General features: G+C 40.0%; 1 protein-coding gene and 1 pseudogene across 1 annotated transcript in view; both read right to left on the bottom strand.

Moving 5' to 3' along the window:
• Positions 1 to 13104: 13104 nt before the first annotated feature.
• Positions 13105 to 18857, bottom strand: LOC100482373 (annotated as a pseudogene).
• A 2491-nt stretch (positions 18858 to 21348) lies between these two features.
• The window catches only part of SLC25A36 (solute carrier family 25 member 36), a 38333-nt gene continuing 33674 nt past the window's right edge, over positions 21349 to 26007 (bottom strand). Inside the window, exon 7 of the mRNA XM_002925281.4 lies at positions 21349 to 25273. Coding sequence (XP_002925327.2) covers positions 25080 to 25273 — 194 coding nt within the window. The 3' untranslated portion in view covers positions 21349 to 25079. The remainder of the gene's footprint in view (positions 25274 to 26007) is intronic.

Here is a 26007-nt window from a genome sequence, read left to right on the forward strand (position 1 = left end):
AACACAAATTTATTATCCTACGGTTCAGGAAGTCGAAGTCTGAAATGGGTCTTATGGGGCTAAAATGGAAGTGTCTGCAGAACTGAATTACTTTCTGGAGGATCTAGGAGAGAATGTGTTTTCTGGTCTTTTCCAGCTTCTGGAAGTTGCCCACACTGCTTGGCTCATCCGGGCACCGCCCTTCCTTCTTCAAAGCCCCGGATGGCTGGTCGAGGCTTTAATCCCCATGCCGTCTTTTTGGTTCTGACTCTTTCGACCTTCCTTCTCCCCATTTATAGGAACTGTTGTAATCACATTGGGCCCACCTGGATAACTCAGGATAATCTCTTTAATTGTAAAGTCAGCTGATTTGCAATTTTAATTTCATCTTCCAACCTTAATGCCCCCTTGCTGTGTATATATTCCTAGGTTCCAGGAATTAGGGTGTGGACATCTTTGGGGCCATTATTCTGCCTAACACACACACACACACACACACACACACACACACTGAAAAATGGAGAAAGCAAATGTGTTAAGATGTTAACAAGTTAACAATAAACGAAGAGTACATGGAAGTTAATTGCAATATTCTTGCAATTTTTGGTGGGTTTGAAATCTCAAAATAAAAAGTTTAATGTAAAAAAAACACCTTACAACAATGCCTGATATTTCAAGCAAACACAAATCCACAATCCCTTCTCTGAAATAGAAAGGCTCTGAAAGCGGATGGTTTTCTCCTCACTCCTGCGGCTTCAAAGTCACAAGGCTCCTGACGGCGTCTGTTTACGCCTCGCTCTGACTCTCCTCGGAGTCCCTTCCCTCCGTCCGCACTGTTTCTCCAGGGTGGCCGGTGGGCCGGCCGGGAGCTGAGGGCCCCGCGAGCACGGGGCAAACGCCAGAGCTGCCGTGGGGTGAGCAGAGCCCAAGCTGGGCCTGGGGGCGGGGAGGAGGCCAGAACGGCGACGCGACGGGTCCTGGCGGGAGGTGGGCCATGCTGGAAAGGAGGAGCGAAGCCCTTGAGGAAAGACACCGGACGCGGAGAAGTGTGGGGGGCGCCTGGAGACCCGAGGGCATGGTGGGCTTGAGAAACCCGAGTCGGTCATTCTGGGGGAGGAACAGTGGAGGCTGGAGGGACAGGAAGCCGGCCGTGGAGGGGGCTTCTCAGCAGGGAATGAGCACGGTAAGGAGAGGATTTTGGTCCCGCGGTTCCCGAGGAGGCCCCAGAGGGCTTTTTATGACAGAATATTGACCAGAGAACAAACACACACCCGATGTATGTCGTCAGCAGCTTTCTAAAGGGCTGTCAGTGATCCCCGCCTCCGAGGCTCACGGTCTTGTGCAAGCCCCTCCGGTGCGGCCGCCTCGTGACTGGCGTCACAGGTGCACAAACAGCAATGAGGCGAACACGGCGAGCTGCCCGCGGAGAGGCCACATGTCAAGGAACCAGGGGTGGACTTTGGCCAGGAGCTAGCAAGGATCTGAGGCCCTCTGCTCAACCATCGGTGAGACACCGGATCTTGCCTGCAGTCCTATGCGTGAGCTGGAAGCGGGCGCTTCCCTGTGGGGCGTTGACTGGACTGCAGCCCCGGCTGACACCTTGCAGCCTCAGAGAGTCCCCGAGCTGAAGGACTCAGACGCGCAGAAACTGAGAGGCTAAATATTTGTTACTTTCGGTCGTTAAATGTGGCGGTAACGCGTGTTGCACTGATAGCTCAGAAAACGTTTGCAAATCGTCTGACCCACCACCTGCTTGAAGAAGCGTTGGTTCCTTCAAAGCCTCCCGGGTCCCTTTTCCCCATCCCACCCTACCCCCTTTCTCCTGCCGGAGATCACCACTGCCCAGAATTTTTGTCCTTACACTGCTTTAAAAACAGGTTTTTTTTTTTTTATTTTAACATATATAATGGTTGCCTACGCAAATTTTGTTGTCTTTGCAGGTTTTTGAACTTTATATACACAGAATCGCACTGTACATATGCTTCTGTGATTTGCTTTTCTGATTCAAAATTAAGTTCCTGAGATGGAGCCCTGTTGATCATGTGGTTCGTTCATTTTCACCGATGTGTTCTCCATTCTCCTGTCCTCGGACACTTAGAATGTTTTCAGTGTTTTGCTATTGTAACCAGGCTCCAAGGAACATTCATATGCACGACTCTTGGAACACATGAGCCAGGGGTTCTCTGGAATATTCACCTAGGAATGGACATTCCAGCTTATATGGTGTAAGCATCTTCAATGATACAATATCGTGGAATTTTCCCCCAAAGTGATGATACCACGTTATGTCCCCAACTGGAGTGCACAAGAATTCCTTTGTTTTACATCCACTTGAGTTATCTGATTTACCTGTTTTTGCCTTTTTCATGGTTGTAAAATGACATCTTGTTATTTTAATTTGCAGGTTCCTAAGTTTTGCTAAGATGAACATTTTTTCATGTACACATTGCATGTTAGGTTTTATTCTCCTGTAAATTGCTTATTCACAGACTTTTGTCTGTGAATTGCTTATTCACCTGACTTTTGTCCAGGTTTTTACTGGGTTAATCTTTAACTGATGGAGTCACAGGAGTTCTTTCGATATTCTGATACTATACCTTTTCAGTTACGTGTGTTGCAAATTTATTCTTCTAGTTTTTGGATGATCTTTTCATTCCTATTGAAGTATTTTGAGGAAAAGAAATTTAGAAGTTTATTTATTTACATATTTTTAAAAGATTTTATTTATCTATGTGACAGAGAGAGCAGAAGCAAGGAGAGTAGCAGGCAGAGGGAGAAGCATGCTCCCCGCTGAGCAAGGAGCACAATGTGGGACTTGATCCTAGAACACTGGGATCATGACCTGAGCTTTCAAAGGCAGACAATTAACCGACTGAGCCACCCTAGCGTCCCAAAATTTAAAAGTTTAATATAGTCTAATTTATCAATCATTTCCTGTATAATGTACTCTTCTAGTGTCTTGCTTAAGAAAACATTTTACTCCCACTAGTTTGCAAAAATATTTCTCCTGCATTTTCTTCTTAATTCTTTAAGAAAACTCACATCTAAGTCTACTCCATTTGAAAAGAATTCTTTAGTATGGTATAAGGTATTCACTAATTGGATAAGAATATCCAGTTTCATAATTTTTCAGGTGGATAACCTCGAATGAGTACCATATTCAGTGGTCCATCCAGTTCCCACTGACCTGCAAGGCTATCTCTGACAGGATCAAGTTTCCGTGAGGGGTGTGTCTGTGTCTGGGCTCTGTCTTGTGTTCCATTGTTCTAACTGTGTATTCCTGTACCGATAACATATGTCTTAATTACACTAATTGATAATAGCGTCACTGTATCCTTCTTTAGAAGTGTTGAGGTTATTCTGGTCCTTTGTTTTACCATGTACATTTTGCAATTATTTTAATTAAATTCTAAGAAAAATGCTGCTGAGATTAAAATTGTATAGAATCCACGGGTCTATTGGAAGCAATTGCCATTATTCTGTAACTAAGTTTTCCGGCCCATGACATGTTGTATCTCTCCAAATATTTGGGACTTTAATGGTTTTCCAAAAGAGTTTTATCATTTTCTCCATATTTCCTGAGCTCTAGGTTCAGCATGTTGTTTTTCACTATTGCTATTGTAAAGGTATTATTTAAATTCCTATTTCTTATTGCTACATTAAACACAGTTATTGCTATATATCCAGCAATGTTATAAAACATACATTATCTCTAATAATTTACCTAAAGATTGTTTTGAGTTTTGCATGTAGACAGTCAACATTTTCTTTTTTTCTAATCATTTCTGACCAGGATCTGAAATACGATGTTATATAAAAGTGGTAATAGCAGGCTTTCTTGACTTGTTTTTTATTTTTTTTAAAAAAGCTGTAATATTTCACTTAGAAATGGGATATTCGCTATAGGTTTATTGAAGATATTTTTTATGAGGTTAAAAAGCTCTCCTTCTGGGGCACCTGGCTGGCTCAGCCCGTGGAGCACGTGACTCTTGATTTCCATGTTGGGAGTTAGAGCCCCACATTGGGGGTGGAGATTACTTAAAACAAAACAAAGAGGAAAACTTGCTTCTTCTCTTCCTAGCTTATGAAGAGTATTATCATGAATGAATATTAAATTTCATGGATTGCTTTTCCGTATCTGTGATGATCATATGGTTTTTCTTCACTAATCTGTGATGTGGTAAAATAACATTAATAAATTATTTACTGGTAAACTAACCTTATGTTGTTGGGATTAATCCAACTGGGTCATAATCTACTACCTTTTTTATTTTTTATTTTTTTTTAAGATTTTATTTATTTATTCGACAGAGATAGAGACAGCCAGCGAGAGAGGGAACACACGCAGGGGGAGTGGGAGAGGAAGAAGCAGGCTCGTAACAGAGGAGCCTGATGTGGGGCTCGATCCCACAACGCCGGGATCACGCCCTGAGCCGAAGGCAGACGCTTAACCGCTGTGCCACTCAGGCGCCCCCTACTACCTTTTTTAAAACAATAGTATTGATGAATGCAGTTTGAGTTTGTGAAACCCATGAGTGAGACTGGCCTGCCATTTTCCTTACTGTGCTCTTGTCCTCTTTTGCAATCAAGGTAGAGTAACTCAAAACAATGAATTAGAGAATAAACACTTGTTTTCTCTGGAAAAATATATGTAAACTTGAAATGATCTATTCCTTAAGTGATTGATAAGATTCGATGATTAAAACATTTTAGGATTTTTGTGTGCTATGAAAAAAATGTTTTTTAAATGGTTTTTATTATAAATTTGTTCATTTCATTTAATTTGCAAATTTGTTAGCACAACATTTTCATAACCATACAGTTAAGAATTACATTTGTCTGTAACAAAAGTGCAAAATCTAGTCGCTTTAATAAAGCAGGTTTTATGTTTCTCATGTAATGATAAGAGCGATGGTGGGTTGTCCGGGGTGGTTAATGGCTCCACAATGCCACCTGGGACTTAGATTCCCTTGTCTGGTTTCAGGTTAGTCAGATACCGGAAGCTTACAACTAGCTTCTCACAAGTTGTTGCCCTCAAGCATGATGACTGCATTCCAGGCAGGATGACGTGAAAGGTAAAGGGACTAAGACGTGGTCTACATGGAGACAGACGCCTGGCACAAGGTTTCCGTTCCACCATAGAAACTGGAAGGGAACGCACTCTGTGGGGTAACATAGCATGCATTTGACAAACACGGAGGAACTATAACCACAAGGAAATGGAATTGGGTGGCTCTTGCTAAGCTCTACTGCAGCTCTGGAAGAGACAATTAATAAAAGGCTGAGGGTGATTAACATGTAACTGAAAGCCAGAGGGCTTCCTTGGTGGCACACAAAGAAGGACTCATCTCTGCAGGGGGACAGCAGAGAGAGCTGAGGCCCAGGCCTGGGACTTCACCATCAGAGTAGTCCAGCTCCCAAGAAGATTGAAGTCCCAACCAAGGCAGGTCTGCCATCCCCAGGTAGGGTGTGACTAGGAAAGAATGAGACCTTGACACATGTGTCTAGGGTTCTCTGGTTGATGCCCCTGAGAATGGGACCCGCCCCCCCAATCAAGGCTAATTTAGCTACTGCTGCCACCAAGTGCCCAGCCTTCCAGTAACAGAGACCAATGCTGAGTGCCCAACATGGCAGCATTCCTTGAGTGGACCAAACAACCACCAAGTGGGAAGTCAAATCTAGTTGGTAGCTTGCATTTGGGAAAAGCCAGCAACTTGTTCTGACAGGACTAGGTGCATAGTTCAGGTGTGAGTTTGCCTTTTCCTGCCTGTAAGCCTCACCGGCACCACCATCTGAGAACTTACAAAGTTTGATGACCCGACACATCGTGCCAGGCCAGGAGCCCCACTTTCCAGTGAAGGAGTGTGGGAGGGGGTCCATGATCATGGGGTTTACCGGTTGTATCATGCACCACACTACCCAAGAGCTCCTGGCCTGACTGAGCATTGTGACGGCCTGCTGACATCACCGCTGAAGCTATAATTCACAGGTAATATTTGGGATTGGGTACCAACCATCCTCATGGGCCCAAAGGGGGTGATCCCACTTAACATCACTCACAGCTAGTGAGTCTCATGTTCTCACAACTCTGGGCTTGGCAAATTTAGAGGTCCTGGTCCCCAAAGGGAGGTACACTTCTGTCAGCACATACAGCAAGACTCCTTTTTTTTTTTTTTTTTTTTTTTTTTTTTTTTTTAAAATTTTTTTTTTTTTTTTTTTTTTTTTTTTTTTTTTAAAGATTTTATTTATTTATCTGACAGAGAGAGACAGCCAGTGAGAGAGGGAACACAGGCAGGGGGAGTGGGAGAGGAAGAAGCAGGCTCCCAGTGGAGGAGCCTGATGTGGGGCTCGATCCCAGAGCGCTGGGATCACGCCCTGAGCCGAAGGCAGACACTTAACGACTGAGCCACCCAGGCGCCCCAAGACTCCTTTTGAACTATAAGCTGCATCTGCCACTTGGGCACTTCAGGATCTTTGTGACTCAGGACCACCAGGCAAAAAGAGGGCTCACCATTTTTGGTGGGAATTTTGTCAAGGGATATTGACCTTAATCATCAGGAGAGAGTCAGGGTTTCTGTTGCATGATGAAGGCAGGGAGGAATAGAGGAGGACCCAGATCTATCAGGTGCCTCTTGGCTCTCCCTTACCCAATTTTCATGGCACCTGGACAAGGGCAGCAAGCCTTTCCTGAAAAGAGCACAGTCACCACAAACCCAGACCCTTTAGAGATGAAAGTCATGCCACCATGTAAGCCACTGAGACCAGCATAAGTGTGACTTGAAAGTGAGGAAAACCTAGAATGGATAGAACAATGAGTATTCGTTGCAGTTCCTAGACCAGCTGCAGTGCTTGGGGCTGGAATCCACCTCTCTAACCTTCCCATTAAGTTGTCCCCAGGAAGAGCAGCCCTGGCTTTCTGGAGCTGCTTTCAGGACATGGGGGAAGAAATGGCTCTGAGCGCTTAAACTGTAATGGACAGAGAGATGTATCACACCAATTCTCATTTCAAGGAATGGATTCATGTCTAAGTTGTTGCATTTAATGGCATAACGTTTTTTATATTTTCTTATTATCCTTTCAATAGCATAGTCCTTGTGGGATAACTCTGCCTTAGAGGCACCTGGGTGGCTCTGTTGGGTAAGTATCTGCCTTCAGCTCAGGTCATGATCCCGGGGTGCTGGGATTGGGCTCCCTGCAGGGAGCCTGCTTCTCCCTCTCACTCTGCCTGCCTCTCCCCCTGCTTGTGCTCACTCTGTCTCTCTCTCTTTCTCTCTCTGTCAAATAAATAAAATCTTAAAAAAAAAAAAAAAGGATAACTCTGCTTTACTTCTAGTATCACTTATTTGTGTCTTACTCTTTTTTTTTGTCTAGCTAGAATTTTATCAATCTTACATTGATTTTTTTTTAAACCAGCTTTTGGTGTCATGGATATTTTCCATTTTCCATCATCATTTCTCGATACTCCTGCCAAAACTGCACAACTTGACTACACATGAAGAAATGTCAGATGAGCCCAAACTGAGAGAAGTGTACAAAATAACCAGCCAGGGCTTTTCACCAGTGTCAAGGTCATGAATAAGAAATACTAAAGAACCATCCAAGACTAGAGGCAGCGAAGGAGACATGATAACTAAATGCATGTGGCAACCTAGATTAAATTCTGGGCCAGAGAAATAACATTAGTGAGACAAGTGCCAAAATTTGAATAAGGTCTATAAATTAGTAAATAATGTTGTTTTAATGTTAACCTCCCAGTTTTGATAATTGTATAATATGTTACCTTTTGGGGAAGGTAGATGAAAGTATATGGGAACGCTTTGTTCTATTTTTGCAACTTTTTTGTAAGTATATTATTTCAAAATTGAAAGTCTTTTTTTTTAAATAAAGATTTTATTTATTTGTCAGAGAGTGAGCACAAGCAGGGGTAGCAGCAGACAGAGGGAGAAGCAGGCTCCCCGGTGAGCAGAGAGCCTCACGCAGGATTCAATCCAGGGACCCTGGGACCATGACCTAAGCCAAATGCAAATGCCCAACAACTGAACCACCCAGGCATCCCCCAAATCAAAAGGTTTTTAAAAATAAACACAGACGGGGCGCCTGGGTGGCTCAGTCGTTAAGCATTTGCCTTCAGCCCAGGGCGTGATCCCGGCATTCTGGGATCAAGCCCCACATCAGGCTCCTCAGCTGGGAGCCTGCTTCTTCCTCTCCCACTCCCCCTGCTTGTGTTCCCTCTCTCGCTGGCTGTCTCTATCTCTGTCAAATAAATAAATAAATAATTTTTTTAAAAAATAAATAAATGAACACAGACAGCACATAGTTGAATTTTGCCTTGCTACCCAGTCTGACAATCTCTTGTCTTGTAATCAATTGTTCAGACCATTTATATTTAATGTACTTACTGAAATTAGGTTTATATCTACCACCTTGCTATTTGCTTTCTATTTACCTGATTTGTTCTCTATTTTCCCCCTTCTTTTCCTAGCTTTTTTTCAACTGAGTACACTTTAGTATTCCATGTTATCTCCACTATTGGCTTATTAACTATACCTTTTGTTTTATTTGTTTTTAGCTATTATTCTAGGATTTATAGTATTCTTAAATATCAGTATTATTAGTCTTCTTAGAAAACCAATTTTGGCTTTGTTGATTTTCTATTGTATTTTAAGATTTTAATTCATCAAGTACCCCTCTTAATTATTTTATTATTTTTAAGTTATTTGAGTTTATTCCATTTTCTTTTTCTAATTCATTGCAAAGTATGTTGTCACAGAGCTCTTCACAAAAATGTTTCCTTTTCGTCCTGGGCCAACAGCTACTCTATTATTTTCTCAGCCTTCCTATCAGATAGGTCTGGGTATCAGATATCACATGACTGGGTTCTGGTCAGTGAAATACAAGCAGAAGTTTATACCCATCCATGCTCATTCTTCTTTCCAGCTAACTTGGATATAGATAATCCAAAGTTCAGTGGGACTCAGAGTGTGGTCTTTGAACCAAAAGCAGCACCACCTGGCAGCCTGTTAGAAAGGCAAATTCTTGGGCCACAGATTTAGGTTAAGCCTAGTGATTCAAATTCTGGGGATGATACCCAGCAATCAGTGTTTTAACAAGCCCTCTAGAATTTCAAGCTGAAATGATATTCAGCTAATTGGTAACATGAAAACGTATGAATATATACAACACCGATAAGAGTAAGGATACAAATTCAGCTTACTCTAATACTTTATAACACAGTAGAGTGTTAACCACTTAATTCTAGCATAAAGGTTAAAGGACAAGAACATTAAAAATCACAATAGCTACAATAATTTGCTAGTGAATACACAATATAAAAAGAGGTAAATTGTGACCTCAAAAACATAAAAGGTGGAGGAGTAGAAGGATAAAATTTTGATGTGCAATTAAAGTTAATTGTTAACAGTGTAAAACAGATTTATATCTATAGGCTGTTTTATGTCAGCCTCGTGGTAACCACAAAGCAAAAACCTACAGCAGATTCACAAAAGGTAAAGAGAAGGAAATCAAAGCATGCTGTGATGAAAATGATCAATCCACAAAGGAAAGCAGAAAGAGGAAGAAAGGAAAGAGGGAACTACAAACAACCAGAAAACAACTAATTAGATGGCGATAATAGTCCTTACCTATCAATAATTACTCTAAATGTAAAAAGGAGATATCTGAAAAAGAAGTAAACAATCCCACTGTAGCATCAAAAACAATAAAAAATACTCAGGAATAAGCTTAACTGAGGAGGTGAAAGATCTGTACACTGAAAACTGTAAGACTTTGATGAAGGAAATGGAAGATGCCACAAATGGAAAAATTCTGTGTTCATGGATCAGAAGAATTAATATTATTAAAATGTCCATACTACCTAAGCCATCTATAGATTCAATGCAATCTCTAGCAAAATTCCAATGCCATTTTTCACAGAAATAAGAAAAACAATCTTAGAATTCATGTGGAACCACAAAAACCCCCAAATAGCCAGAGCAGTCCTGAGAAAGAAGAACTGGAGAAACCACACCTTCCGATTTCAAACTGCAGTATTTCAAAGCTGTAGCAATTAAAACACTATCGTGTTGGCATAAAAACAGACACATTAGAGCAAGGGAATAGAATCAAGAGCCCAGAAATAAACTCATGCATATATGGTCAACTAATATTCAACAACGGGGCCAAGTAATGGGGAAAAGACTGTCTTTTTAAATAAATGGTGTTGAAAAAACTGGATATTCACATGCAAAAGAATGAAATTAGGCTCTTATTTTCGACCACTCACAAAAATTAAGTCAAAATGGATTAAAGATGGGGCACCTGTGTGGCTCAGTCAGCTAAGCGTCTGCCCTAGGCTCAGGTCATGATCCCAGGGTCCTGGGATCGAGCCCCTTGCTCAGCAGGGAGTCTGCTTCTCCCTCTCCCTCTGCCTGCCCCTCCCCTTGCTTGTGCTCTCTCTCTCTCTGCCAAATGAATAAATAAAATCTTTTTTTAAAAAAGGATTAAAAACTTAAATGCAAGACCTGAAACTGTAAAATTCCTAGACGAAAACATAGGGAAGAAGCCCCTTGACGCTGATCTTGGCAATAACTTTTTGGATATGACACCAAAAGCAAAAATTAATAGGTGGGACTATATCAAACTAAAAAGCTCCTGCACAGCAAAAGAAACAATAAACAAAATGGAAAAGCAACCCGTGGAACAGGAGAAAATATTTGCAAACCACATAGCTGGTAAGGGGTTAATATCCAAAATATGTAAGGAACTCATACAACCCTAAAACAATAAGAAAATAATCTGATTAAAATGGGCAAATGAACTGAGCAGACATTTTTCCAAAGAAGGCATACAAGTAGGGGACAGGCATATGAAAAAATGCTCAGCATCACTAACTACCAGGGAAATGCAAATCAAGACCACAAGGAGAGATCACCTCACACCTGTTAGAATGGCTACCATCTAAGGATAACAAGTGTTGGCAAGGATATGGAGAAAAGGGAACCCTTGTGTGTTGGTAGGAATGTAAATTGGTGCAGCCACTATGGGAAACAGTATGGTGGTTCCTCAAAATATTAAAAATAGAACTACCATAGGATCCAGCAATCCCGCTTCTGGGTATCCACGACAAGAAATTAGATCATTGTCTCAATGAGATAGCTGCACCCTGATGTTCCCTGCAGCATTACCCTCAATAGCCAAGTCATAAAAACACCAGATGAGCAGAACTTTGGGATATATACACAATGGGAGATTGTTCAGCCGTAGAGAAGAAAGAAACCTTGCCTTCTGTGACAACATGCTGATTGAAATAAGTCAGACAGAGAAAGACAAAAACTGCATGATCTCATTAGATCTAAAAGAGTTGAACTCACAGAAAAGGAGGATAGGGGGGTAGCTACCAGAGACTTGGAGCAGGGTGCAGGGAGGTGGAGGCAACAGAGACCTGTTAGCCAAAGGGTACGGACTTCCAGTTATGAGATGAGCAAGTTCTGCGGATCTAAAGTACAGCCTGGTGACAACGTTAACAGCGCTATATTGCCTATTTGAGAGTTGCTGAGAGAGTTCCTAAAAGCTCTAACCACACACACACGCGTGATAATTCCGTGAGGGATGGAGGTGTTAACCTTCTTGTGGTAATCACTTCACAACATGTAAGTGTATCAGATCACCACGTTGTTCACCTCAACTTACACAATATTATATGTCAATTATATCTCAAAGCTGGGGGGGAAAGAAAATACTTTGGTAATGGTATGGGGAAAACATCTAGTCATTCTATCCTCTGAATTACTTCCCCAAATGGTGGAATTTTGCCCATCTATTGAGAGTTTATCTAAGATAGGGAACATTCATCTTTTACTTTATTTTTTAAAAGATTGTATTGATTTATTTGGTTGAGAAAGAGAGAGAGAGAGCATGAGTAGGGAGGGGGGACAGAGAGAGAAACAGACTCCCTGCTGAGCAGGGAGCCGGACATGGGGCTCAATCCCAGAACCCTGAGATCATGACCTGAGCCAAAGGCAGACGCTTAACCGATTGAAAGCCACCCAAGCACCCTTATCTTTTACTTTAAACACCAGAGGCACAAAACAAGCCCTCCATGTGATTTGGATACAGGCTGAAGTCTGAGAACCACAGCCCCTGTCCACCTTGGAAGGCAAATGTTGAGAAGAGCGGAGCCTCAGTCAGCTGAGTCCCTGGAGAACTGTTAGAGCAGAGCCAACCTGTTCCTCTAAGATCATTAAATGAGCAAGCCATAAAATGTCTATTAGGTTGAGCCATTATGCATCTGAGTCTCTATGGTGCCCTAGCCAAGCCGAACTAATACAAATGCTTACCTCATTAATTTTTAGCCTTTTTTCCTTTCTAATACATGGACTTAAAAATTTAAATTTTCTCTGAGGACTGCTTAAGCTGTATTCATCAGTTTTGACATTTAGAATTTTTATTATCATTCAGCTCAAAATATTTTGTCCATGTGGTGAGCAGACCTGTGGGTTATTTGAAAGCATGTGTCTGAATTTCCAAACTTACGAAGTTCTTCAATGATCTCTTTGCTGATTTCCAGTTTAATTGCATTGTGGTCAGAGAACATCCTCTGTATGATTACAATACTTGAAATCTGATAAGATTGCTGGAGTCAATTTCTATAAATAGCAATGCATAGTCTGAAGATGTTAAGTAATGTGCAGTAATGTGCATTTCCATTGGGTTAAGGTTGTTAACCACACCCTTGAAATCTATATGCTTACTATATTTTTCTATTAATTTCCGAGAAGTTTGCGGAAGACTCCCCTTATTGTTGTGGATTTGTCTGTTTCTTCTTGTGGTTCTTTCAATTCTGGCTCTGCATAACGAGGAAATTTTATCTGGCATATGAAAATTTTAAATCATTGTATCCTTGGTGAAACAAATCTTTTATGACCACGTGGTGACCAAACGTTTTGAATTCTGGGAATGCTTTCTTGCCTTAAAGTCTGTTTTCTCTGGTAGTAATATAGTGACTCCTGTTTCCTTTGGGTGGTATTTTCTTTTTTTTTCCTTTTTTTAAAAGATTTTATTTATTTATTTGACAGAACGACAACCAGAGACAGAGGGAACACAAGCAGGGGGAGTGGGAGAGGAAGAAGCAGGCTCCCAGCGGAGAAGCCTGACGTGGGGCACGATCCCATAACGCCAGGATCACGCCCTGAGCCAAAGGCAGACGACCAACGACTGAGCCACTCAGGCGCCCCCTGGGTGGTATTTTCAAGTCTTATCCTTTTACTTCCAACCTTAACATGTCCTTAGGGTTTAGCCACGTCTCTCACAAAATAGCCGTTTGTTGTTTTTAAATCCAGTCTGACAATCTTAGCATTTGTGCCATTTCCACTAATGCAACGACTGAAATATTTGGATTTAAAACCATATTATTTCTGGGGTGCCTGGCTGGCTCAGGATGTCACTCTTGATCTTGGCCTCAAGAGTTTAAGCCCCACTTTGGGTGTACAGTTTACTTAAAAAAAATTTAATTTCATGCTGTTTGTCTTTCCTTTCTGGAACTCCTTTTTTAACTGATTTTTGAGAAGAATCATGTTTTCCCCTCTACTAGGATGGGAGTGGTGCTACTTCTGTTCTTTCGTTGGTTCTCCTCCATTTTACAGCACATACTTAAAACCAATCAGGACTCCTGGGTGGCTCAGTCGGTTAAGCGTCTGTGTTTGGTTCAGGTCATAATACCAGGTCCTCGGATGGAGCCCCGCATCAGGCTCCCTGCTCAGTGGGGAACCTGCTTCTCCCTCTCCCTCTGCTGCTGCTCCCCCTGCTCGTGCTATCTCAAATAAATGAACAAATAATCTTTAAAAAATAAAATGAATCAAAATCTTCATCTTCCACTTGGATAATATAAAGTTTATATAACACTTCCTAACTCCATTTATCTCCTTCCCTCCTTTCATATAATCATAATGTGCTATATTTTTGTCATGTTGTTTTTAAAATCCCATTATTATTACTCTTTTATACAGTTAACCACCTTTTCCATTTGCCTGCCTAAAAATGACTGCTTTTTTGGTTAGCATTTTTTTTTTTGCGTCTTAGGCCTTCCATGTGATACCACAAATTCCTTCTGCCTGAAGTATGCCTTTGAGGATTTCCTTTGATGACCTGCTGATACCACACTCCCTGTTTTAATTTTTCTGAAATTTCTGCATTCCCTTCTTGTGCCTGAAGGATTTTTACTGGGTGTAAAAGTCCAGTTTGGCAGCATGTCGGAAGGAATGGTTCCCCTCTCTTCTGTTCTGCATGTTAAGCTAGTTGTCAGACTGGCTGCCATTGCTTAAAAGGTCCTGTCAGAGGTAAAATCAGGATGTTTTTATCCCAAAATCTTCTCTGCCTTTGGTTATCTAGTTTTATGATACTGTGTATAGATAGGAGTTCCTTTTTACATATTCTGTTTGGGATTTTCAATCCAAGGAGTCAATTCTTCATGAGTTTTAGAAAATCCTCAGCTTGCATCCCTTGAGATGACCCTTTGAGCCGCTCTTTCTGCCCCTGGGACAGCAGTCACCCAGCACTGGGCCTCTGGGGCGTCCTGTCTGCATCTCGCCGTCTCCTCTGTTGTCTTCTTGGTCCTCCTGGCAGCGTGGCGCTCCAACTTGCCGTGAACCCACGTTTCCCAGCTTTGTCCAACTGTGCTCTAAACTTTAGTTTTCACTTCTAGACGTTATATTTGGTTTTCAAATCTGCTCAACCATTTTTTACTGTCCTACTCTCCTATTTTCAAGCATGTCTTACATTTTTAAAACTGTACTCATTTGCATTTTGATTTATATTTGGTAACTCCAGAATCTCTTTTCTTTTTGGGAGTGGGCTGTTTTTGCTCTTAATTACAACCAGTGGCCGGCTTCCTTGTATGCTTATCAGCCGTGTGCTGCTCACAGTCCTTGAAATTATTGATGTGTTCACACCATGACTGAAGATGAGGACTGCTTTGTCCAGAAGAGAATGGTCTTTGCTTCTACCATGCGTTTAGGACCCTATGTGTTTGGAACAACTTTAATTCATGATCGAGGCCCCCTTCCCCAATGTAGCAATGCAAAGTTGGCCTTTAATTCTGCTCAGGGGTCAGTACTGGGTCTCAGGGCTGGCCTTCTGTGTTATACTTCCGTGTCCTGCTCAGCACCAAGGAAACTTTGTCTACTCCCAGGGAGATGGAAGAGAGAATCCAAATTTACTCCTGGGGCCCCAACTTAATGGGAAGGGCCTATCAGACTCAACTTAAATGGAACCCGGTCATCTACTTCTGCCTCACTTGCCTCTAGGTCCTCAGTGGCTTGGAGTGTCCTCTTAACTGTCTAGGCTCTTACCACGTCTTGGATTTTGGCTTGCTCATTCCTCGTTATGTTCACTCGTGGATGTTAAGATTTTTAGGATACTTTACCTAGCATTTTAATTGCACTCACTAGGAGCACTGGTCCTAAAACCTAACCCATTGCAGGTAGCAGAAATCAACTTCACTTTGCTTTAGTGTTCTTCGCATCACCACGTTTATAGGCACGTCTTAATCCAAATTAGGATACATTGTCATTTGTGGAGCTATGGATTCATGTTTATCAACTCTGGGAACTTTCCAATTACCTTTTAAAATATTGCTCCTCTCTGCTCTGCTCATTTACTAAATATATGAAATATCTTAGACATTCTCATTCCATCCTCCGTTATTTCCTAACTGATCTTTCATAGTCCTTCTCTTTACCTTTCCTGTCCTCTAGATAATTTAAATAGATGTTCAAGTTTAAATCACTTCAGTTACATCTAGTCTATTTTTTATGTACCCATTGAGTCCTTGATTTCAGTGCCTATAGTTTTTTGTTTTTGTTTTTTTGGGTTTTTTTGACAACTGAGCACTGTTTTTGCATTATTTGTAACTCTATTTCAAGTTCCTTCCAAAACAAGGCCCCAGGAGCCCCCAGGTTCAAGTATGTCCCCGAGCTTGGTCCACTGCTGTCTTGTATTCATGCCTGGGTGTTCGTTCACCAACATTAAACTCCAGCATAGAAGATGTGACACAGCAGGACTCCCTCTTCCGTGGCAGGAATCCTCCGCTGACCTCAGAGGTGGTGGTGGTAGCCCACATGGAGAACACACTGGAACTTTTCCTTGGAACTGGGCGGTGATGACACGTGCCTGCCAGGAGCATCAGCATCTTTTCCTTGTCCCTCCCTCTAGTTTCTGAAGATATAACAGAAAATAATCTTCTTTGAAGATACTGGTAACAATGCCAAAAGACAAAACACACGCCACCAATGCGCTGAGCTTTCAGATATTCTGGGTTGAATTCAGCTGCCCTATGAGCTGATTGACGTGTCAGCTAGAGGGCGAGGTAAGCCCACCTCCTTGAGGAAGTCCACTCCATTCTTGGTAGCGTGACGGGCCACCAAGAGATGGAAAGGACGGAACGCAGAGATCACCTGGAAATTCTTCCCCGGAGAGGCAATTTCATGAATGAGGTCGTCCAAGCAAGTAACACCGTACTTCCCCAGGTGCTCCTCAATCGCCGTGTTGTCTGTCAAAGGGATGGTTTTATTCCTGACCTTGTCCATGTTTCAAGATGCGTTCCTGGACAGACTTCAGATTTGGAAATCCCCAGGTCACAAGAGGTTCCACTATACACAGTGTTTGCGGTCTGGGGGGTTACTCTGAAAAAGACACCGCTGAAAACCTTCTTCAGGCGAAGCCTCGCAATGGTCCTCTGCACCAGTGAACTCACCCCGTTAATCCTTTGGATGCATACAACAAGGGCCAAGGAATGTTTATCTGGCACTTTCAAGCCGCGAGGTCTCACTTCTAGCCTTCTGAGGCACGCCCTGTCACCATGCTGAAGCCAGGAATCATGTAAGAACCATTCCAGTCCCTTAAACTTGAGCTCTTTTCCTTCCTTCTGCTCCTTCTTGTCCAAAAGTGCCTGCCTGCTTTGCTTGAGTGGCTTAAGGGGCTGATAAGCCTTCTTCTTTCTCAGATTTTCTGGAACCAGTGGGATCTTTTTTCTTTTTTGCTCTTGCTCCACGTTTCCAAGGCTGCGGCTACTGCTCTATAGTTTTCATTTTTATGGTTAACTATTGAAGTCTGTTTGTTCCCTATTTCACATTGTACGCTCATCTTCGTAATTACAACTACTAGCTACTCTGCATTTGATCTTGTTAAGTCTTTGATGGTGTAAATCTGTTGTTTTCATGTTTCTGTAAACACAGTGGCAGGTCTTGTGTTTGCTAATCATGAAGCAATGCCATGAGAGTCTGTAGGTCTAACTTGGTGAGTTTTCTCCCCACCAGATTTAATTCTGCTTCTACTGATATCCGGGGGAGTACCCCCCACCCACCCTGAGAGAACCTGAGTCTGCTGAGGCCCACCCCTGCTCTTCAGGCCTGGACCCCAGTTATAATTGCACCTGGAGACCTAAGCCCCAGCACTAGGCCCCACCCTGATTAACCCATTCAGTTCTAATTGTTTAACTTTGGGCTTGGCATGGGGGACAAAGGGAAGAGGGGAAAAGTCCTTGGGGGAACCCTTCTACTTTTTGTGAGCTATGCTTCAAAAAGCACGTTCTGAGATCTAGTTGTTATGAAGGTGAGTAGCTCAGAGGTCCTGCTTACTCGATACCAAAATTGAGTACTTTTAAAATCACCGTTTTATTTCTTGAAACATACTAAGCATGACTATTTTATGAACTATACTTTGATAATGCCAGTACATCAAGCCTTCATGGGTTTCATCATGTAGCATTTTTTTACTTTGCATTAGATTTTTAAAAAACAGGCTTAAAGTGAACAAATCTTTTTTTTTAAAGATTTTATTTGACAGAGATAGAGACAGCCAGCGAGAGAGGGAACACAAGCAGGGGGAGTGGGAGAGGAAGAAGCAGGCTCATAGCGGAGGAGCCTGATGTGGGGCTCGATCCCATAAAGCCGGGATCACGCCCTGAGCCGAAGGCAGACGCTTAACCGCTGTGCCACCCAGGCGCCCCTAAAGTGAACAAATCTTAAATATACAGATAATGTATCTTCACATTATGTACACACCTGTTGAACCCTACCCAGGTCGAAATGTAGGACTTTTGTTACTCCAGAAACTTTCACTAGGCCTTCTGCTAGTCAACTTCTCCTCTCCAACTCCAGGTACCCTAATTTGACTATCAAACTATGTTTACCTGTTCTTGACCTTCATATAAATGGAATACAGTGTATATTATTCTGTGCCAGACTTCTTTCATCTAACATGTCTTTAACACTCACAGTACTGCACGTATCAATAATTCTTATTTTGCTTTATTATGTAGTATCTCATTGCATAAACTTATAATCGATTTTCCCTTGATGTCCACCTTTAGAAATAAAAGAGCTATGAAGATTTGTGGAGATTTTCGTTATTCTCTTGGGTTGTAGCATAGAAATAGTTTTAAACTTTCTTAAAAACTCCATCTTTCCAAAGTAGCTGTACCATTCTCAACAGCGATGTAGGAGTCCCAGTTGTTTCTATATCCTTGGTCTCGTATCTACTTGTCATTTTATTGGCTATATTGTGTTATCTTATTTGTGGTTCTAATTTGTATTACTAACCATGTTAAGCATCTTTACATGTGCTTATTTTTAAAATAGTGTTTAGGTCATTGTCTGTTTATGTGTATATTTTATTACATACCCTAACAGATATATTGTAAATATTTTCTTGCAGCCTGTGGCTGCACATTTACTTTAATGACGTTTTTAATTTTGAAGGTTTTTTCCTTAATGGTTCGTGCTTTTTGTGGACTCTAATCCCTGCCTACTCCAAGGTTGCAAAGATACTCTGTTTTTTTCCAGAACGTTCGCAATTTTAATTTTTACCTTCAGACCCATATTCATCGTTTGAGTATGGTGAGGTAACGGCTCACTTTTCATACTGATGTCCAGTTGCTCTAGCACATACGTGGGGGCAGAGACAACAAAAAACAAAAATCAACACGTAACTTAGGAAAATTCAGGTCAAATAACCTATGCCACTAAAACACCTCAGAGTAAGTTCATACAACGGAGATCAATCTTACTGGATAATCTTGAAAAGATTCAGAAATAGCGATTGAAATTGGGCCTTTTATCCTTGACAAAGACTTAAGAAGGAACTGCGGTGCTTTGGAAGTGTGAGGGACTGGGACACAGAAAACAGGAGTCTAGCACTCAATTTTGTGATGAGCTCCTTTGAATGAGACGCGGTTTCGAATTCTAGGTCTACCACTAGTTTCAAAATTTTGACACTTTAAAAAATTAATTATATTAACAATATTAATACTAATTTTATATTAATAAACAGAATTTATAATAAAAAAAACTTATCATTTGAGAGAACACACACAGGCACGAGCATGCGGAGGGGGAGATGGGGAGGGAGAGGAAAAGGGAGAGAATCCCAAGCAGGCTCCACACTAGGTGTGGAGCCTGACTGGGGGCTGGATCCCACGACCCCGAGATCATGGCCCAAGCCAAAACCAAAAGTCCGATGCTCAACTGACTAAGCAACCCAGGCACCCCTCAAAACACTTTTTGTATCAATTCCCAGGAGAGAATAAAAGAAAATGGGTTATTTCTCCCGATGGGCTACTAGAACACTTGGATCTTTGTTTCAACAAGGAATGCCCCTCCCCAAATCAGTCTGTCAAGTTTGTTTCAAAGTGTGGTTTAAATACTATTTTCTCCAGCCAACCTTTCCAGATCCTTCTAAAAGAATCAATTACCATGACACTTCCAGAGAACAGATGACATCCCTGAGGCCCAAAGGTAGCATAATTGAAACAGCTCACCTAAGACACACTTGAACCTAATGTTTGAGTTTGACTTGCTATGTTGTTCCAAAGATGCTTTGGTTGTGGGAGAGGGGGGATTCAGTGCTTCCCTCCTGGCCTCGGTAGTAACTTAAGGCTCTGTATAGATCAGCTTCAAGAACGGTTACAATTCATATACGTAGTTCTATTTCTTATTATTCCCCAGTATGTTTCATCCTGAGCCAATCCTCATAGATCTTTCCTCTAAATCGTCTTTTGCTTTGTTACTCATTCCAGTGTTCATCCCAAAGTCTGCTGAATAATCTAGTGTAGTAAATAAACACAGAACTAAGATTCCGAACACCAGTCAAAAAAAGCCCATCGTGACTAACAGCCCTCTAAATATCACTTGTCTATTCACCCAATCTATAAGCTGTTGGAAAACCACATGAAATCACTGTATAAACATAGTACTCTATGAATTTAAATTACTGAACTGATTCCATATACATTAAGGTAGCCAGCTGGTTTGTGCGATGCAAAAAAAATCAGGAAAATAAAGGAAATCATTTAACTACACTTTGTTTTCTTGCCTATCAGTTGTGTGGATATCATACTTGAACCTTAAGAAACAATACACTCACAAATTCCCTCCTCTACCACGGCTTCTAATATTCAGTAATAAACACACAATTTAAAATTGGGACACTAAGCATTAAAATATACTTGTCATACCAACCTCAACCATTATTTTGCCAACGTCCTCACTTCACCCAATATTTCAGTCTTCAGTGGAAAGCAGTAGAAAAGCGTTCAGTTTTACCTTTGAGAAAAGGGACACGAAAAATTTGTCCTGGTTTCCTCACCTACAAAGCTAAGTGATGTTTGATGGTAGCTAGAACTTGTGAAAACTCAAAACAGACAAAATGTAGAATGGGTAGGTACTGCAGAACACTTATATCTGTGTCAATTGTTTCAACCTATCATATGTGGATTTGTTTGGTTATTCTAACAAGCTTCTAGCCCTTTAATTTTTAATATTCTTAGTTTTCTGAAAGGCGAAAACCAAAACTAACACAAAGTCATGAAGTTAAAAATTCATTACAACCATGGGGTGGGGGGGATGGGGTAACCAGCTGCTGGGTGGGTATTAAGGAGGGCACGTGTGGTGATGGGCACTGGGTGTTATACACAACTAACGAATTGTTGAACACTACATCAAAAACTAATGATGTAAGATAAAATGTAAAAAAAAATCATTACAACCTAGGGAGGTATCAAATAACCTCATTAGGCTCAAATTTTTCAGATATTCTTTACAAATTGGATGTTTTGATACACAAAAAGTATGGTACCCAAATATCGATAAACCTGTGGAATATATAGCAGAAGTAATCTTACTGACCTACGAGGGAATTAAATAATTTGACCTTTTGTTTCCTATAGAGATATCACTATGTCTAGCAGATCGGAGCCTAACACTTAACTTGAAAATGGCAACGCACTTTTGTTCTTCACATAATCCTAAGAAAGTGTGATTACGTTCTCACCCAACCAAAATATTAGAACACATTATAGGAAAAAACCCCTATATTTTCATAAGGATATTTTAATTTTTTAATTTTAATAATTCAAATAAAATTCAGCTAGTTAACATAAATAGAATAAATGCACATAATTTACAGCCATGTACACAAAATGCGAGAATAGCAAACCTCACATAAATGGTCAAAAGATACCAACTCTTTTGAAGTTGACTATTTAGCTATGACTAATCATAATTTAATTGTTCACATATGAGGGGTACACATTCAAATGTTTATTAACAAAAACTGAGCGAAAATAGAATTTTCAGTTTCTAAAAGGAATAGCATAAAAAGCAGTGTATAGATTAACAAGAAATATAAGTGCATGATGGAGAAGAGACTTGGGTGGGCAGAAAGCACATTGTATGAAATATTTTTATATAATTAAAATTCCTTCTAATTTAAATCATTCAGAAATACCTTTATTCTTAGGAATGTTTAAGTCATGATCAGTAGACAGAAAGGCTCAACTATTATATCAGCCCAAAAGGGGTCCCTACAGTACTAATAGTCTGGGCAGAAGAGCATGTAAACAACAAAAGACAGGCATGAACAATGCTGGAAGAGTAAAGGATAGACTGATTTCTAGCATTTAAATCCTTCAAGTTGAACTCAGTATTTTTTAATACTTAAATCTAAAAATGCTTGACATGTTCATACTCCAGTAAAAGAGTAAACACTCATTATTTTTAACACCCTGGTCCTAATACAATAATGCTATTCCACAATGGGCATCAGGTTTTAGGAGACAAAAGGCTGGATTAAGTAACAATATTCTATCCTGGTTTCAAAGTTACAAATAAATTACTTGAGAGCCCCATCTAGTAAGGTTGGTTCCACAAAATTACATACACAATGAAGATTAAGACAAAGCTTTGGTGATACAGTTTTTTTTCCTGGATTCAAAAGCACTGTATTACACCCCACAGTCACAGGGTTGGTAATTCTCAGATTTGGACTTTGAAATTTAGGAAACTGTCTATAAGCCACAGGTATCAAAGTTCTATCTGCTGCTCTATGAGCATACTCTTTCAGTATCTACTGCTTTAACTTGAGTAAGTTCAATTCAATTTCCTGACAAAATTCTGTAATAAAAGTACAGACAAATCGGAAGAATGCTGCTGACCTCTATACTAGAAATAAAAAGTCATCTGATAGAAAATAGATGAAAACAAAACACAGCTTAAAAAAAAAATTCAATCCTTTAAGTATGCGTTTTTCTTTTTAAACACTTCCATCAATTAAAAAAATCTCCAAAAAATGTTTCAGAGACAAACTTTATATACAACTTTTATACATAGTTTTCTTTTTAAAATTATCTCTGTCACACATAAAGTAAACTATGGCAGATTGTGCTTTGGGAAAAAAAAAAATTAAAATAAGCTTCATTGCTCCTTTCCAGTTGTTGCACAAAGAAACAAAATCTAAGACTCTAAGATCTTTTCTTCCAGTACACAGAGAATACTCACTTTTCAAAGGTGAATATAACGCACTAAAGTCAACATAATTTTACTTGCTAAATACAAACAGGAATAGAATACATGCTCATCCTTGAAGGACACTTGTTATGTATTTGCTAACACTAAATAATAAGATGTTCCTTAGCTGCTGGTTTTCATATCGTTCTTAATCATTTGTGGTGTACTGAGATCATTAACATGAGAGAGAATCTCTGTCCTACATTCAACACAACTCATGTTTACCAATCTTTGCAAGGCAAATGGCACTGTATTAGGCAGTGTACGTGGCACCTGAAAAGGCAAACACTATAGATGAGACTTTCTCTACAGATTTAAGTTAGAAACCCCTAGATTTTTTTTTTTTGGCATATTTCTCACAATAAATGTCAAAGCTAAAATTCATCATAAAAGGTATGAATAATCCCAAAGGTAATGAAACTGAATTTGCCTTTGGTCTCCAAATAGATTGGAATATTTTTTAATTCCAATCAAAGCACCTCAAAAACATCCAGTTACTCTTGATTATAAGGAGTTAAGATAAAGGTGAAGGAATTTTCAAGAGGGCACTGTGTTTCACTGGTGACAGCAGAGAAAGCTTGTAATGACATACTACAGTTTTCTGTGCTGGGGCATTAGAGTGTACATAGAACACGTAAAACATTTATATTATTAAAGATCTCCAAAACACCATATCTAAAACCCAGAAAAATGTTTTGAACATGGTTTCTGCCTAATACATGACCAATGTTTAAAAAAAAAAACAAAAAACAAAAAACTTAACATGGAATTCTCTACTCTCACCCCCTCCAAAAAGAGGCCACAAAGTGCATTCACAAAGAGTCATTCTTAAGATAAAGCCATTGCACAAAATGTACAGTTCATCTACACTGAAATGAGTACCACACTGGAGTTTAATTGTAGATGTTTTATACACCAGTATAGCAACATCCACTGGCAAAATTCTCTTAACAGATTTACAGCAAACATCTTCACAAGGGCCATACATATATACATTTAAGTATTAAAAGGTACAGTTAACAGCAAAATGTAAAAGATATATCCTGTTAGCACACTTAATCTGAATTAACTTGAATCTTTCTATGATTTACCATTCAAGAAATCAGGATAGCATAAATTTCTTGTCAAAAGCAGTTTGCTCATTTACAAAACTGTGGTCAATTAGGATCACTACCTGCTCAATCAGACAGCAGAGGGCCCCTCTTCTATGTTTATATTGCCCCAGATATTTATGTCACCTTAAAAAAAGAAACCTATTAGGGCAAAGCTGAAAATTACCATTTTCTCTACAAAATAAATGCAATCTATATTGATCTTCTGGAAATAATTCAATGGTTCAAATTCCTAATGTGAAGGCAAACAGAGAAAAGATTCAGAAGTGGTGAATTTTTCCACTTTAAGAAAAAGATACCTAGGTATGACAGATGATAATTCAAGTTCATAACTAATAAATCACTGACAAGACAACTGCATTCATTCATGTATCATAAAGTTAGAGAAGATATGAGGATGTGCTCAAGTCATTCAAATGGCCAAGAATCAACATCTCACTGGTTTCTTCTGTCCCAAACTATTACCACTGAGCTTGATATGTTAAAGAACAATTTAAGCGTCCACATTATGCTCAACATCAAGCACCTGTCAGCTGTGAAAACGAAAACATTTTAAAGCTAAAAATACTCAAGATCTTTAGACATTATTTCATTACTTGTCAAAACTAGTGACTATTACTGTCAAATAATTAATTTTAAAATATTCCAGATCCTCTCAAGGAAATGGGAAAATAACACTAAGGATCTCACTTATTCTTGTTATTTTACAATTTTACAGGAATTACACAGAAGCCAGAGGTAAGACATTTATGACTGTCAATACTATCTTTGGATAGTTATAATATTTAGACAATTAGGGATGGCTTTGTTTAGACTGGAAAAGTGCTCATGGAATACATACTATATACTCTGACTGCCATAAATCAACAAAATGCAACTGTGTCCCGTGGACATGGTAGAGAAAATGGCAATTTGGAGGAAAGGGTGCTTCTAAAGGCTTTTTCTTAGAGGCAGCCTAGGTATTTTTTCACATTACTGAAAAAGACCAAGTAATGTGGTTATGATTACTTTAATTCCTACAACCAAACTTCCACTTAGGCATAGTTACATGTTCCCAAACGTTTTTCTTCTGTCCACCATGCTGGCTTCGATACTGCATGGTCCACTGCTATCTTTTGGTCTTCCCTCTTCATAGTACAGCAGCCTGAAGTTGCTATCCATTGAGAAGGTAGACCACCAATTCATAGGTGGCCATCATAATGGCTGTGTTTGGAATCTGTCTCACCAGATGAGTTGTTAGACCACGGTAAAGAGACCCATAACCTTCTTCTTGAACAACCAAAGACAGTGTCTGAAAAAAAGATCTATATTTTGTTCCCTCTTCACGTAGTCTTGTTCTTACAACTTCTGTTTAGGGGGGAAAAAAAGGCATTTTAAAACATTAGTGGTATCTTTATACCCTCCTAATGCTGAGCATATCCCATTTATCAGTCTTTAAGTGTAAGCTCAGAATAAATAAGGGAGTGACTTTTAATATGTAACTTATTGAAACTGGTCTTATCACAATAACACCAAACTTCTAAGATAGCTGGCTAAAATCACTAATAATAAAAACTAATTCTAAAATTTCACAGGTTCCTGAATGGTTAAAGAATAAAACAAAAGTGTCAGTTGTACACTAAATATAGATAAAAGGGAGAATACATATGGTAAGGAAGAGGTGAAGAAACAGAAAAGGGAATGTAGGTGGTATCAAAGATGAATACAGAAAGATACGGTGAGAAATAAACCCAAATGCTCTTAAGTGGACCCCACAATGAGAAAACAGAATAATCTAGTCTCAATGGTTCACAGATACCAACATGAAATTTCAGGTGCATGAGCCTAAAAATGTTCAAAATATTAGCTGTTAGCTAAAAGGCCCCATTTGGGAAGCTTAGCTAAGCAAAAATTGTAAAATTTTAGCGCTCTAAGAGATATAAAAGATTATACTTAAACCATTATTTCTTAGTTTTGAAAGGTGAAGAAATTGGACTGCGGAGAGGTTTTAGTCAGTTGGGGGTAGAGGCTGGGACAAGATTTCAGAGCTCTCTACTGAAGAGTCTTTTTTTCCAACACACTACTCCTGATGGGCCTGAGGA

Source organism: Ailuropoda melanoleuca, chromosome 6 (assembly GCF_002007445.2).
Source record: "Ailuropoda melanoleuca isolate Jingjing chromosome 6, ASM200744v2, whole genome shotgun sequence".
NCBI classification, from domain to species: domain Eukaryota; kingdom Metazoa; phylum Chordata; class Mammalia; order Carnivora; family Ursidae; genus Ailuropoda; species Ailuropoda melanoleuca.